At 48.4% G+C, this 16231-nt stretch overlaps 1 protein-coding gene across 9 annotated transcripts in view; it reads left to right on the top strand.

Annotated features, from left to right (window-relative positions):
• PAX5 (paired box 5) overlaps positions 1-15584 on the top strand; it is a gene marked incomplete at its 3' end in the record, with an annotated part of 139514 nt that extends 123930 nt beyond the window's left edge. For 6 of the 9 annotated variants that reach the window (XM_080638024.1, XM_080638022.1, XM_080638019.1 and 3 more), the window contains 2 exons: positions 7339-7425; positions 15508-15584. In XM_080638024.1, the coding sequence (XP_080494150.1) occupies positions 7339-7425; positions 15508-15584 (164 nt within the window). The remainder of the gene's footprint in view (positions 1-7338; positions 7426-15507) is intronic. The other 3 variants (XM_080638023.1, XM_080638021.1, XM_080638018.1) reach the window with 1 other exon arrangement.
• Between the last annotated feature and the right edge of the window lie 647 nt (positions 15585-16231).

The following is a 16231-nucleotide window of genomic DNA, read 5'->3' as shown; positions in this document are numbered from 1 at the left end:
TCCCTCATGGGACCAAAAGGCCTCCAAGCAGAGAGTGAGGTCCCTGAAGTGACCACGGGCCTTGGGGGCTGGGGGGGTTCCCAGCGTGCAGCACATCTCACCAGAGTTGTGCGGCACGAACTGGGCATCCTCTGCCAGCCGCCAGTGCGGCCCGGGGCCTGCAGAGCCCTGAGTGCCAGGAAGGTGCTGAGCTCCAGGATGGAAGAAATATCCCAGGGACTCCCGCCAGCCTGCAGGAGCGTGGCTGCTGTCCTGGAATGGAAGGCAGCAGCAGACAGCAAGATTCAGCTGCGGGTATGTCTTAGGGAAGCAACAAAAGCATGGTGCCTGCTCTGTGCTCTCACCTTCTTCTCACCTTCACTTCTCAGTGAGAGTGACAGAACACTGGAACAGGCTGCCCAGGGGGGTTGTGGAGTCTCCTTCTCTGGAGACATTCAAGGCCTGCCTGGGGACACATTCCTGTGTAACCTCATCTAGGTGTTCCTGCTCCGGCAGGGGGACTGGACTGGATGGTCTTTTGAGGTCCCTTCCAATCTCTAACATACTGTGATACTGTGATACCTTGCTGGGCGGGCAAGAGGACATGATGGGGCTGCTGTCACTGCCTCGCTCGGCCCGATGCAGGGGTACATCTCTTTGGGGTGCTGGACACAAGAGTGGCATCAACACCTGAAATGTGTGTCTGGCCCCCTGGCCTAGTCTGCCATTCCTTTCTAGAACGATGCTGCAGCAGTGATCACCGTCACATGTTGGACCTGAAATCTGTCCTGGCACAGTTTCTGATAATCCAATCCTGAGAAAATTTCTGAAGCCTGCCCTTCAAAGACTTCCCTATGAATCCAGCTTACTTTTCCTGAGATTTTTTGCTGGTTGTCACGCTGGGCATTTTCATCGAAATAAATTGGGTAGAACATGGCAGGGTTTTGCTAAATATAGTGTATTTTCCTGCTCAGGCTCTTCCTGGGGGGGAATGTTGTTTCTAATACATGTTTTGTTTCAGTAAGGTTCTAGTTCAGTAATTTTTCCTTTTTTTGTGGGTCTGTCGTTTGCAGAGTGTAGACTACTTGGTCTGAGCAGGCAGATTAAATGGCCAAGCATGCTTGGTCCATGGAGCAGAAGGCTGTTGTCAATGTCCTTCCTCCTGTGGGACTTCCATGAGCAAACAAAACGTGAGGGACCAGGAGAAGACATGCCAGATTACTGCTGGTCCACCCAAAGTGTGCCCTGGGGTTTCTAGTACCCCATCTTGAATGCAGCTGATACTTACATAGATATTTACAGATAAGAGCAGTATAAATCACTGATCCTGTTGTTTACTGATGAATGTTAGAACTGGGAGAAATTCCAATGTTTAATCAAAACAAAAAACAACAATAAAAATTACTTGGGACTTCAAAGATACAGTTTGTTTTCCAGTTAAGATTTTTGGAAATACTATTTATTAGCCTGTGTGAACTCAATTTGAAAACTTAACAGCTCTCTGAATTTGAAAGAGAAAGAAAAAAATTATTTGGAAAAAATCTGACTTAAAAATAAAAAACCAACCCCACAACAAATCCGGAGCTTTTTTTACTGAAGGATTTTGTGAAAATTGTCACAGATTTGCGCAAGCATGTTAGTGATGTGAAACTACATTTTTGCATGAAAGGAAATTTTAACTGAAAGATATTTCCCAGCTCTCCTGTACATGAGGAAAACTTGTAAGTAGTGAGTTTTGAGGGCCAGTTTTGTGAGGCTGCAGACCTCTTCCTCTCTCATGCTGAGACACTATGATGGCTTGGTGTGGAAAAGCAAATTTGCTTTACCGTGGGGAAAATCGCTATTGTTCTCTGCAACAGAGGCCAGATCATTTTCCTTCTTTTCTAAGGTCTCACACAGCTGTTTGTTGCTCTGACTTTATGTGGAATGCTGTGCAGGGCTCCTGGATTATGAAGCCGTCTTGGGCAGTGTTGGCATACGGTGACTTCTATGTAATAGATTTCAAGGGTACATTTAGATAGCTGCTATTTCACGGTGTTGGTCAGTGATGTTCAGGCTTCTTCTGTGTGTTCGTGTGGCTGTGTGCAACATTTAGCCCTGCTCCCCATGCAGTCAAGCATATCTTAGCTACCAAGGTAATGATTATTATTGGAATTCACTGAAGAAATTTATGATCCATGTGATTACTTCCATGAAAGAAAATAATAGAAAACAAGTAAGTCATGAGAATGTTAATTTAAAAAAGTTACAATAAGGTCTTTTGCCCCAAGGGAAAGGTGGAGGCACCTATATTCACTGTTGGGATGTCAGGCTAGAGGGGGAGAGGGGTTCATCTGCAGGAGCCCAACTTGAGGACAAGTACAGCAAATTGTTTTTAAACTTACTCAGGACCCCAACAAGGAATGGGCAAGGTGTAGCTGTTTGTGGCCAGACTCTGATATTTGTCCTACAGCCTTCCATTCTTGCCCCTTATGCAACTGCATTTATTGAACACCATTTTACTGTTTCAGTTTAATTTTCTGCCAAAGGGAAAGGCTAAATAAGACACTGTCCTACACCTGGAGCTTGGATAGCAAAAAGACCTCATTAATGGGGACTGGTGACCCACACTGTGATGAGTCTGGTTGAAGGGACACCACAGCCACAGGGTTGTGGTTGCTATCCCCATCTGCCTGCTGGTATTCGCTGGAAGCTGTTGCGTGGTGATCACTGGGAGGAAGGTGTGTTGTATCAATTGCATGTGGTATCATTGTACAAATGTACACTGTACAATAGTGCCACATGTTGTACATCATATTGTTTCCAGCAGCCATCATATGGATAAAACTGCTCAGCTCCGTGGTCCTGAGGACCTCACCCCATCCCAATTGCACGTACAAAATCCTGAGAAAATGCAGCGAAGATTGTCTGAACACGAGTCTGCCTTCACATGGCTTGCTCTGGTTGAGCTGTGCAGGATCTGGAGCTTCTGATTCATGGGTCTTCTGAGACTCTGGGCACCAAAGCAACACATGAACTTGGAAGTGACATATAAAACTTTGCTGAGTACTGGTTCAGATTTTGTGTTTCAGTCCAAAGGTACCAGCTGAGTAACAAGCATGTTCTGTGTTTGAGTAGGCTGCTGGTTTCTGCTGGTGTTAAGTGCCACATGCTCTTAAGAAGACAAGGCTAAAGACACATACCTTACTGCTGTGCTACGTAATATGACTGCAGTGGGTGCTCTGCATGGCAAGCAGTGGTAGTGCAGTGACAGTAGTCTGGCTCTCTCCATACTAGATTTCCACACCTTGGCTGGACATGGCCTATGCCAAAGCTGTCCCTGCTTTGAGCACCTGCCCCATCCTTCTGCCTTTCAGTGGGGGAGGAAAGTTCCAGCACCCTCCAGCCCCAGTCCAGCACCAGTGCATAGAGGTGCCAGCATCTTCCTCCAGAGGCAGTGCACTAAAGCCTTGGCAATTTGAAAGATGCTGTAAAATCTCTTTCTTCATCTCTTGGTTCTTCAGATTTTAAGCTCATGTTTTTCAGTTTCTCTGCCCATCATAATGGAAATTTGCAGGGAGCTTACTTTAAAACCAAGCAGGCTAGTAAACATGAGTTCATAATCCCTGGAGAAGATGCTGCAGAATGGACAATGCGATGCTGCAGAATGGAAAATACTGTTTTGCCTGCAGCAGTGGGTCCATGACCCACATAAATGGTTTTGCAGCCACCGTTGGGGCTCACCCCATAAGCACAGGGGCTGTACCGCTGTCCCATGGTCTCAGGAATCATTCTCCCCACTCCCTGCACCTCTGGGAGTGAAAGATGGGTCTGACCCTTTTTGGGGATGTAGCCAACTAAAGCACTGTGGCAATGTGGAGTCAGGTCCGAGCAAGATGTGGGCTGGCTCTGGCAGAAGTGCTTGGTTTTGTGTGTGTGTCAGTGAATTATTGTAAGGACCAGGCTTAACATTTCACATGAAGGAGGGATGTGTCCCACTGCTACCCTTTCCTTGTGGTGTGGGCAGGCGTCATGCACGTGTGTGTCCCTGGGTAGCTGATCATTGTGTTTTTGTATGGGGCAAGGTACGGCTACGAGGCACTGCTGTCAGTAAGTGTAGCTGATGGACCTTGGAATATCTGGTGGAAATCATGAGGCATGAACATTCATTCATCTAGCTTAGTTTCACTTACGGTTGTACCATTTGACTGCCCAAGTGCTGCAATAGTAGTAGCAGGGCTTAAGACACTTTTCCTTTTCCCCTCCCCTCCCTTGTATTTCTTTTCTCATTTTCCTTCCTGCTCCCCCCTCCCCCCTTCCCCCCCCCCCCTTCTTTCTCACTCTTTTTTTTCCCCTGGAAGGCTGATGGATATGCAGAGTATGTTAAGAAGCAAGTGATACTGTCACCGAGCTGATGGTGCTCAGTGACTCCTCAAGCTCCTGGCTGGTCTGTACTGCAGGAGCTTGACACCCTGACCACTGAGGCATAAAAAACAGAGAATTGGAAGACTCAGCCTGACAGGCACCAGAGCATCCCCCAGAGAGGGTCCACCATGTGTGTCTGTGTGTGAGTGTGGGGAGGAGGGCAGTGGGGATGGTGGGGGAGGAGATCAAGGCAGGAGAGGATGAAACAATGAAATGTCATCCCATTCCCACCCGCAGCCCTGCTGCAGCACTGATGGAAACAGCTACTTCCTCAGCGGCGTGCGTAGCGTCAGCACAGGACAGTCTGGATCTGTGCAACCTTGGGTGAATGGAGAGAGGAGCAATGGGTGCAAAGGGGAAGGGGAATTGTGGAGCAGCAGAAATGAAGGGTTGTCCTGTCCTCGATGGATATTTGTGTGCTCTCCCTTGGGGCGCAGGCGTATGCAGCTTGCCATAAGCTTTGTTTGAAGCCTGGGGTGCTTCTGGTGCACAGAGATGCTGGGCGGACTTCTCTGCACACCCTGTGCAAACAGTCTACAGAGCGGATTGGGCTCTGTCCTGCTGTCCTGACTGCCCTTTCCCTCTGCCTGTGCACTGTGCAGCTCCAGGAGTGGACATGGCAGAGGCTTGCTCCCATCAGTGTTTGCGTGTCGTGTTGGTCAGGCAGCACAAATGTTCTGTGCAACTAAAACAGGAGTAAATTTCTGCGCTTCTCCCTGCCCTATAGAAAGGAAGAAATGAAACCAGTGGGGAAAGGGGTATACAAGCTCCTCCTCATACAAGAGACGCCCACAGGATGAAGGGATTTGTGTGTGATGCACACAGGATGGAGGAACTGATTGAACTTTTAAGAACTGAGAAAAGATTGTGTCACTCACCCATGAAGTTACCAGCCAGTTTGCTGCCCAAGTGCCTTGCAGTCTTGAGCAAACAGTTGTTTGCTGGAAACCAAGGGGCTTTGGGAATGAGGCAAGCAAGGAGGGCTCTGACTGAGCAGGAAGCCTCAGGTGTGGCAGTAAGGAACCAGAAGAAGGGACCAGAGAGGAGCTGCTGTGTCCTGCACAAGGGAACTTGCTCCCTCGCTGGCTGAAGGCAATGGAAACGCCGTTGCCAGTGGCTCTGGAACCTCAGGAGGCTCCATGGCACCCCTTCTGGCTTTGCGGTCTCACTCTTTTAGAGTGAGCACTATGGGGAAGGTAGCCTTCAGGTGCTAAAGTCATCTATCATCCATAAGTACAAGGAGTAGAAAGGAAATGTAGATACAATGTACTTCACTGAGAAGAAAGTTTTGGAGGCCCGTTTTCTGTGGCTTATGGTGAATTAGTGCCACTACTTAGAGGCAGTAATGGATCTACTCTGAGCTTGTGGTGAAATGTGGTCAACAAAGCAAGGCATGCTGAGCATGCTGCACTTGCTGCTGCTGGCTTCAGACCTTGTCTCGTTGCCCTGGACTGTCCATGGGTGCTGGTCAGGATGGAGAGAGCCAGTTGAGCCTGGTGGGTGCAGTCCTATGGGTCTGAAAGGCTATGAAAAACAGAGAAAGGTGTTGGTAGAGACCCCCTGGGGTAGAACAGTGATGGGCGGCTCTTGTTGTCATCACATTCAGCGTATCTACTGGCATCCTTTGGCGTAGGCTGAGAGGCAGCTTGTTTTTTACCAAAGCAGCATCATGTGGAGATCGAGCTACCCTGGATCTGACCTCTATTTTGACACCAACCTGTGCTACTTCTGTATTGGCAGAAAATACCTTTGCAGGTGGCTGCAGTGGCTGCCAGTACTGCATGGCTATCGCAGCTCACCATGCTGCTCAGCCGAGAGCTCCCCCTGACAGGCAGCACAACTCCACCAGTCACCAGAGCATCATCCCCTCTCCCCTGGGTCAGCAACTAGCCTAAACTGTGTCCTGAACTGAAGAGCCTGCGACATGGTCTCCAAGGAGGGTCTGGGGATCTTACCAGGCCCATGTGCTGATCCTAGGGAGCTGGAGATGTGATATCAGGAGTCTGCCACTCAGGTGGGGTGAAGGCAGCCCCTGGGAAGCAAGCATCTTCCAGTGCACCCTGGCAGCCATCTCCTCTTGCCTACTCTTTCTCCTGCCTTGCTGTGTTGTGAGTGCATGTATTTGTGTATGGAAGAGTGCGGAGAAGAGGAAGAAAGGAGGAGAGCAGAAAACTGTCATTTGTGGAAAATTTCCCAATAAATCAACAACACTGTTGGCATTTGCATGGTGGTGGAGCCGGGTGCCCTGCGCAGGATCAGAGCCCCGTGGTGCAAGGCTCTGTCGTGGAGAGCTTGCAGCTGAAATATGAAACAGGAAATGATGTGAAAGAGAACAGACAGATGGGGGGAGCAGGAGCTGGTGAGGAGATAAATAGCTGGAACTCTCTGAGCCTTACTTGTGCCTTTGTCTGGAGGGTTTCAAAATCTGAAACTCATGCAAGGATTCCTTTCCTTGGGCTGCAGTGATGCATAGATGTCTGGAACCAAGACCATGTTCTCCTGGAGAGCCTGGAAGAGTACCTAGTATCTAGAGGATTATCTGGTTTATCATCTCTTGCCAGCAGAGTCTGTCTGAGCACTCCTGTCTTTGTGTTGTGTTTCTGACTTCAAGTGCTATAGGGCTGTAGAGGCAGGGGCCAGCCCTGTCAGTGTGCCCCAGGGTCCTCTTCAGCTTTCCTCACTGTCTTGCTCCTGAAGCATGCGTTACTTGAGAAAATCCCACCAGCTCAGCAGGCCTGGGCTACAGCACGAGAAGGATGTGCAAAAGATGGCTGTACCCATTTATTTAATAATTCTCCCACTCATATTGTCCTTCCTCAAAGAGGGTGGCCAGGAGTACTTTTACTAAGGCTGTCACTGGAGCGCAGCATGCAGTGCAGAGTTCCTTTCCCACACTACAGTAACTGCGGTCTAAAATCAAATCATCTTTCGTTTGTCTTTTTCTCTTTAACTTAGGGAGTGAGTTTTCTGGGAGCCCATACAGCCACCCACAATATTCAACATACAATGACTCCTGGAGGTTTCCCAACCCTGGACTCCTAGGTAAGTGCCGTTCCTGCCTTGGAGGCTCTGTGCAAGCTGTGAGTCATTTGCAACTTGGCAGTGATTGTCCACCAATAAGGTGGGCAGGATATATGTCCTGACGTGGTCCTGAGTCTCCACACTTGGCTCCCATGCAGGAATGCCAGTCTCCAGGGAAGCACAAATACTCTTCGTTCCTTTTGCCAGCAAGAAGCCTCTGCCCAAACCTCTTGTCTTCCTGTTTCTGCCCTGTAAAATACTTTCCAAGGCACAGGGTGTTGCAGGAAGACAGGATCCCCATTTTTTTGAGGGTAAGGGATCCTGTTCAGACAAAACGTGGGGTGGCAGGTGTTTACAGCTGAATGTGAGCCTCATCGCTCCCCACACTGTTGTTTCTTGCATGTTGAAGCACTTTGCATTTCTCCCTGACCTCGCACTGCGTTTGCTCCCCAGTTGTGTGTTTGCCCGATCCGTCCCTCCTCTGCCAGGGACCGCTGTGCCTGCGCAGCCTCACTGGCGCCAGCACAGTCCCTACAAGCAGAGGGAGGCAGGAGCCCCGTGGTGCATGCAAGGATCATAGCCCTCATGTGAAGGATAAACATAATCCATTTTACACCACTGTCAAATGCTGGCCCACTTTGACCTTATATACGTGTAGCAGGCAGTAATTAGAATTTTTCCCTGCATAATTTGCATGGATGAGGTAAGTAAAATACCAATTAATTGTCATCTCTCAACACAGGAGTAGCATGCCTTAGAGATTTCCAGATTTATGGATGACAGGGCTGTTATATGTGACCTCCAGCAGCGAAATAATTTTGAATTTTCGTCATACTTTTTTCATCCAGTTTCTTTGTTTTAAGTAATTGAGTCCCCATGTAATTGAACCACCCAGGCTGTATTCATCATGGTTCTTGTCCTTAAACAAATCCTTGGGGAGTAATAGACAGCCTCTGCCTCTCATGCCATGGTGCTGGTATAATGCTGCTATTTGCTGTGCCACATTTAAGGGTTTGTTAGCACTTCCATCATAAATCAGCAGATAGATCTCCAGCTAATATGGATGGGCATAGCTGCACAAAGCCTGTGCTTAAATGCGCAGTTTCCATGGCCACAGCCGGCAGCACCTGCAGGATTTTGGCTTGGCTGTATGGGGAAGATGCTTTAGCCAGGGGGAAGAGTGCACACCATGCTTTCTTCATTTCTGATTTTGCAGCTCCTTTGGAAGCTGCTGAAGCAGCACTCTGCTGCATGGACAGGCCTGGGAAGCCAGGCTTTGGATGGCTTTTTAGATTTTACTTGCAAACCGCTAAAGAAACTGGAATGATATGAAAAATAAATGAAGACCCAGACCCAACCCTGCCCATGGGGAGAGGGCTTTTGTTGAAGCTCCTGAGCTGCAGACCATGCTCCTGCCTGTGAGTGCACCCTTCCACAGAGAAGGATGTGCTCACCGAGGCTGTACCAGAGTCACCAGCCTGGGCCATCCTGGAGCTCCATGCTGCCCGATAGGGACAGACACTTCAACTTCCACAGCAGCAGGTTGTGCCCACAACCTGCTTGGCTTTTCATTTGAAACAGTGGTCTTGGACAGAGTGTGATGGCCAGGATGCAGGTCAGGGTACATCCCCATGGTGCCTTGAAGCTGGTGAAGATGGGTCAGGAGAAGACTGTAAAACAGAGGCTGATCAGGAGTCAGTCACTTGCTGCCAGGACACCTTTTACCTGTTTCATTCGCTTTATTCCCTATTCTTCCTCTGTTTTTACCCCCTTTCCTATTCTTCTTGGATGATACATTCTGGGGGCAAATTCCTTTTCCCCTTCGACTGTGTGAGAGGTTTGCAATATGAGCACATCTGAAAGGGGGCGCGCTCCCACAGGCAAGGCTGATGTCTCAGGCTGGTCAGGATTTCTACAGCTGTATTTACTCAACAGCATGCTGTGAACATGTATCTAAATGAGGCACGGGCAAAAAGATTTGGATGCTACCATTTTCCTTCAGAAACTGCAGCTTTATTGAAATTGAAATGTTTCATAGGATAATGACAACAATGCTGGCATTTTTTTGCTAGTGGGTGTTGTTAAAATGTATAATCTTGGCTTCCTTGTTTGTATCCTCTTCAAAATACTTTGTTTGGTATTTTCAAAATCTTGTATTTCAATAAACACAGAGTCAGTTGCCGTGCAGGTAACATTGTGTTGCTTTGTGTGTGCAATGACACGCTGATCTGGAGTTAGTAGACTGGAAGTTTTGATGCATCGGACAGGAAAAGAAATGGGTATTTTTGTTCTGCAGCAAGTCCTAAGGATGAACTTACCATTGCAGTTCAGCCTGGTCACAAAACTGGGAGTGCTGGAGTTAATGGAAGGGAAATCCCCGTGTCTGACCACCGATAGTTTTGTAATACATGTTCTGCTCTGTTCCTGTCATTGCTGGGCTGTTTGAGAGCTGGTGTGGCCTGTGCCTCCCTGTGCTGCTTGAATTGCCCCATGGGCATCCTGTAAGAGCTGGGCAGTGAGGTCTTAGTGGGCAGAACCTTGGAATTCCATCTGGTTTCAGGCCCGTCAGTCAGAAGAGCACCAAAAGCAAAACGGTGATTGGTTTGGAAAGACATTTGTTAGGAGTCCACATCATACCCCACAGGGCATCGCAAAGGTCTGTGACCCTCCACCTCGGTGGGGAAGTGCAATCTGCTTGATCATGGTACACAGCGGTGGGGGGCAAAGCTTCTCAGCTGGTGCTTCAAGAGACACTGCATTGTCTTGAGTACAGCTGTAAGATCGAAGTGCACATGTCCCATTGTGTGGCCTTAAACTGCAGGTCGGACACATCTCTTGTGCCCTGCAGAGATCCTGCTTATCCATAGCTCTGGCTTTGTCCGAGGAGCCTAATCCTGCACTTCCTTCTCCCTGGGTGCCCACTAATCCCATTCAGGGCAAGTAGGAATCTGTAGCAGTGTCTCAAAAACCTACTCCAAGTATCCTTGCACACCCAGAAAGCCCAGTGTGACAAGCCTGAGCACCTGCAGTGGAGAGGAGGTTAATTTATACTATATCCAACATGATTCCACTCTTCTCAGGAGTATACGTGAGTACGTTCAATAATTCCCTCCTGAAAGCAAGCTCTGGCAGTATCAGCCTTAAAGCACAAACCTTGACAAAATTAATCAGGACTGATACATGGACTGACAGGGTTTGTTTTACTAAGTCCCGTTCCCTTCACTTAGAAGAAAGTGTAATACTGTAAGCATTTAACAGTGCCTATATTCAATTAATTCCCTGTACTGGCAAGGAAGAATTGCGGCACAGCAGTCACATGAGGGTGAGACCTGTGAAAGAGGAGCTAAAATGGGAGATGCCACGATTTGCAAGTGTCAGGAAGAAAGGATACTTGGGTAAAATGTGGGGTTTTGAGGGAATAAAAAGAAAGTAAAAGAGATGAGAAAGGTGAAAAAGCTTTGCTCATTAGTCCCCAGTCTTTGTCCCGTGAGTGTGCAGCAGCTGTGAGAGGCAAGAGACACTGTCTCCACAGGACCATGCTCTTGGCGTGGAAGGGATGGGAAGCAACTCCCAGGCCCCAGCAGAGCACTGACTGCCCTCTGTTGCCCATGCCTGACTCTGCCTTGCTGTGATGTTTTCCACTCCTTTGCCCCAATCGGAACACCTGCATCTGCCCCAACTGGCATGGGAGCTGATGCAAATAGGTGACAACGCTCCCTCCTCTCCGGGACAGTCCTGAATGCTGTGCCCTGTAGCTCTTGTGGAAGGTGAGACAATCAAGCTACAGTCCTCCGAAGTGGGCAACAGAATCTGTGCAGAATTACAGAATCATAGAATGGTTCGGATGGGAAGGGACCTTAAAGCTCATACAGTTCTAGCCCCTGCTAAGGGCAGGGACACTTTCCACTAGACCAGGTTGCTCCAAGCCCTGCCCAGGCTGGCTTTGAACACTGCCAGGGATGGGGCAGCCACAGTTTCTCTGAGCAACCTGTGCCAGGGCCTCATCACCCTCACAGGGAGGAGCTTCTTCCTAAGATCTCATCTCAGTCTCCCCTCTGGCAGGTTAAAGCCTATCCTGTCGCTACAGGCCCCTGTAAAAAGTCCTTCTCCAGCTTTTTTGTGGGCCCCTTTAGGCACTGGGAGCTGCTCTAAGGTCTCCCTGGAGCCTTCTCTTCTCCAAGCTGAACAAGAAATTGAACAAGAAGAATAAGAAAAAGTGGGTTGTCTGCTGGAGGTCTGCCAGGTCTTCCTGCTCTCCTGTCTGTTTTTTCAGCCCCAGTGGCTACCACACACAGCTCTGTAGCAGGGGCATGACAGCCTCAGTCCCACTGACTGCAGCTGGACTGAGGACAGACCCCGAGTTTCCATGGGGGTGTGCTGGGAAAAGGACACAAACCCTGGCTGCTTGTGTGTCATCTGGTTCGGTGACTGCAGCTGATGTCCTCATCTCTAAGCCTGAAGAGGTGGACAAAGGGGGATCTTTTTCCTTTTTTTATTTTTTCCTTCCCACTGTGAAAGATCTTCAAGTGGTACAGTAGAGGAATGTACATGGAGGTGCATGCACAAGTGCATGGGAAGCAAGCGTGTGTGCACATGGGGCTTCGTCCCTAACTGTCAACGTGTCCTGGCACTCGCTGTCAGAGTCAGCTCAACACATGCATGCTAAGAGCAGGTAACAGATGAAGAAAAATGATTCAATTTTGTGATGACTTGTTGCAATAACTTTTTTACCATTTTTGCTCATTGCATTTGGTTTGATGCTGCTCATGGTGGGTTTCTTATCCCTGCGTGCTGACTGAGAGGGTTTGCCTGTGCCATTCCAGTGCCAGCATGGCATTGTGCAAGGGAAGAGCTTGAAGCTGGTTGATTAGGGTTAGGTTCAGTTCTTCTGTGGAAAGATGAGAGAACAAGTAGGCATCAGAAATGACCGTGTCAAGAAATAAATTAATGGTAGTATGAATTAGAAAGGAAAAATGACAGAAAGACAAATCAGGCCTGTTCTGGATGGGGGCATAGTGACAGGAAGAGTGAACGCTTTGTGATGTGATGTTTTCATTTTTCACTTTAAATACAAGCTTTTGTGATTTTACTGCTGAAAGGCAAACTGGAAAAATCAAGCTTGAGAGACGTGGAAGACCTTTGGAAAACACGAGAGAAATATTGGGCTTTGGCACTGAGTCAGAACAGCAGTGGAGGAAGAGGGAGAGGGAAAGCCTAACCCCCAAAAGATCCCTTTTACCACAAAACCTTAGCAAGTGCTGCATTTGGCTCTGGTGGGACCCATGAGTTGCACTGCATCAGGCTGAAAATTTTGGTGCCACTGGATCCCTTCCCTGGATTTTCTACCGCTCTGCCTAAGCTGAGCTGCCATGGCCTTTGCCAGTGCTGGTGTGGACTTGAGTGTCTGCTGAGTGTCTCCCTCTGTTCCCCATCAACCTCCTCATGCTGTGGTGGGTGAGGACAGCTAACCTTTCTTGAGCCTGCAAGGTGTTACACCCCAAAGTACTGTCTGCCCTGCAGTGCAAAATGATTCCTAAGGACTCACAGGCAGCAGGAGTGGCTGTTAATGGGCATGAAGTGACAAACTGGGCTCTCCAGAACGCACAGCCCCAAGTTCTGATGCAGAAGCCATGTTCCTGTAGCCAAACCCCCTAATTTTCTGACCCATCCAGGTTGCAGCAGCAGGTAGGACTCTGATCATGAGAAGGAAGTTTGTTCTCCATGGCTGTGCCAAGGAATGCATTTCACATGGTGTGCCAAGGAGTGTGACAGCACATCTTGACTGAGCATTGTTTTTCAGGTGCACTGGGCTTGTGCTCCCTTGGAAACAAGCAGTAGGACACTGGTGATGAAGCCTGAGCTGATTTCTTGACATGGCGCTCAGGACAAAAGCAACTTAGAAGCAGTAGGTGGGCTTGCCTGTGAGATGGATCCTAGTGGGCCCACTGCAATGAGGCAGGGTGGAAGAGCCCATCCTTTCAGGAGATGTTTCAGCTGATGCTGCTGTCTCCTTGGGATGTTATCTCAGGCAGCATGGCTTTATTTCACCAGCCCTGGAAACTGCTCCAGGCAGCTGGTTTGGGGGGAAGGTGAAGAAAGCCCTACATGTTGCAATTACACCATCACCCTGAGCCAGTGGTTAAAAGTAAATGTCCATGGGCTTCCTCTTGGAGACTGGCTATGTAATTTTCACTCTATTGCTTGGGCTTTTGAACCAGCAGCCCTGGGGTAATCACTCAGGTAGTTTTAAGGTGAACAGCAAAGCCTTCAGTTGGAGTCTGTGCACGAGGAGGGAAGGCCAGGAGGTTCTTCAGCTTCCTGCCCTAGGCTCCGTCACTCACTGGAGAGCAGGCAACAAGTGTCACAGGGCATGTTGGCTGGGTTCTCCTTCCTGCTCCAAAGTCTGTGCCGGGGCCATGGTGGTGGAGCAGCCAGGACACTAGTCAGCACGGAAGTGCAGGGCAGCCATTGGACCTGCCAGAACAGGGTTTGCTATAGTCTGAGATGGGAAGCAAATGGCTGAAAATGCACCTTTAGCTGCACTGCCACCCATGATTTGCTGAGGGGCCCACATGCCCTACTGAGGTCTAATGGCATCACCTTCTCCTGGAGGGGCCAGCTCCTCTGCCTCAATGGAGCTGCAGAAATTACCCTCTCTGTGACAAGTCATGTCCCTGGCTGTGAAAACCTTCAACCATGTCTGACAGACTGCTGTTCCAAGTGAGATGAAGGCAGGGAGTTTAGGATGGCCGGTGGCTCTCAGACGAGCTCATTTGTGAAACCAGACCCTACAGCCCAGTCTTTCCCAGAGCTATTCCTTTTGCTGGCTCCTTGTTGCTCACCCAAACACGTCTAGGAGTGTCAGATTCACATGTCCAAGTGCAGGTCTTTCCAGGGGGCTTATTCCATGCTGTGGCATGCTTTGTATCTCATGCATGTGAGTTTGCTGGTGACTTGGAGACCCGACTGGTAGCACCTTCAAAATTTTTTTTACATGACTCTTTTCTCACACTGAATCAGAGTTCATTTCCTTGCAGTTGCACTTTGAAGGTTTTTAGTAGCTGGTGTTATCTGGACAGATAGGTATCTGTTCGTGTACATCTGAAGTCAAAGATTCTTCTTCATTCAAGCAAATGGTCCAGGTTCCAAGTGATCCTTTGGTGATCACCCAGTCTACTCATACTTAGCCCTGCATGACAGAAAAGGGTCGCTGATATTTTTCAGGCTTCTTCTTAGTAAATGAGTGCTTCAGCATTTACCAATCTGTGAAGCTTTAATCTTAGCCCATATAGTTCATTCAAATGCGTTAACACATGTATTCAAATGAAGAAACAGCACAAATTTGATCAGTTCAAGGTTTAAGTGTCCATTTAAACTTCTGTAATCTGGAGCATCAGATACTTCACCAGATGAGGCATTATTCACTGGAGGTGGTTTGTGAACCACTTTCTGAGCTCGGATTCATTACTGAGTGAAAGTCATCTATGTTTTCTAAAGACAATTTCAGCTCAGCAAATGATGTACTGGATGCTGAAGGGCTTTCCCTGGCCAGGCAGAGGCTGGTACAATAGGGTGATCCCAAAGCAGATCTAGTAGCACAAGCTCCAAGATCACTGTCAAAGCTAAGCAGAATTGGGGGGGGGGGGGGGGGGGGGGGGGCTATTCCCTGATAGAAGTAGTTTGAGAAAAAGGGGAATTACTGTTGAGTCCAGTGAAATGTGTTGGATGTTTTGGGGTTCAACCTCCTACTTCTTCCAAAAGGAGGGGGAAAAAATTAGAGAAGTCTGAGTGTGGTGATGTGTTTGGGCTGGTTTTTTTTCTCCTTCCATTCTGTAAACTTAATTCACTGTTTTGGTGAAGTGAATGAAAGTAATGTTTTGAGTGGAGGAATGAAGCAGATATGCTACAGCCAGCAGAGATGCAAAGCAATGGTAGCACTGTTATCACGCAGAATGCATGAATGTGATTTTTATACTAATTACTTGGCCCTTATTGCTGTGGGTCTGAACTCGGGCTGGAGAGCTCTCTGCCGCCCATGGCGGCACGCTGCAAGCTGGCACTTTTCCACTTTTGTCTTCTTTATGGTCGTCTTGTCTCTTCCAGGCTCCCCGTACTACTACAGTGCTGCAGCCCGTGGGGCAGCCCCACCAGCAGCTGCTGCAGCCTATGACCGCCACTGATGCCGAGCCTGGGGCACCAGTACTGACTGCACGAACTACCCAGGACCACCACAATGACCACCTTGCTGCAGCTGTGCCAGCCATGCTGCAAAGGAAGGAGAAAGTACCTAGTAGGCACATGCTAATTGAAATTTAGTTCTTTAAACTTGGTGAACTGATCATTGTTGCATTACTTAAGATGGTCATGTTGTCTGGGTCTCAAATCAAACAAAGAAATGGGAGGAAGTGGTTCTCCTGACACCCTGTGTGATCAGAAATGTGCAGTGGCTTCATGTTTTTTGCAGCTGTATGGCTACTGCTTTCATCGCCTGTGGGTGCCACGGCTATATCTGGGGATAAGGAAGAGGTGTGAGCAGCTCCCTTTGGGGAAGCTTCCTCTTGCTGCACACTGAAACAGGCTGTGAGACTCAAGGCAATTTTTTTTTTTTCTTTTTTTTACTTGCTTGCGAAGAAAAAAACCGGTCAGCTCAATTTTACACAAGCACCACTGTAAATACCTGCTTGTTTGTATTACTATAAGAATGGCTTAAGCATAAGCAGCAACATTGTACAACTATGAACTCAAAACTCATCTGAAAATGTGTTTTGAAACTGGTGCACTGATTCGAAGAATTCAGTAAGCTTTAAGCAACTTTGAACCAGGTTAA

The sequence above is a fragment of the Psittacula echo genome (assembly GCF_963264785.1).
Source record: "Psittacula echo genome assembly, chromosome: Z".
Classification (NCBI taxonomy): Eukaryota; Metazoa; Chordata; class Aves; order Psittaciformes; family Psittacidae; genus Psittacula; species Psittacula echo.
The sequence above is the reverse complement of the archived record's forward strand: the minus strand, read 5'-3'. Positions and strand labels throughout refer to the sequence as shown.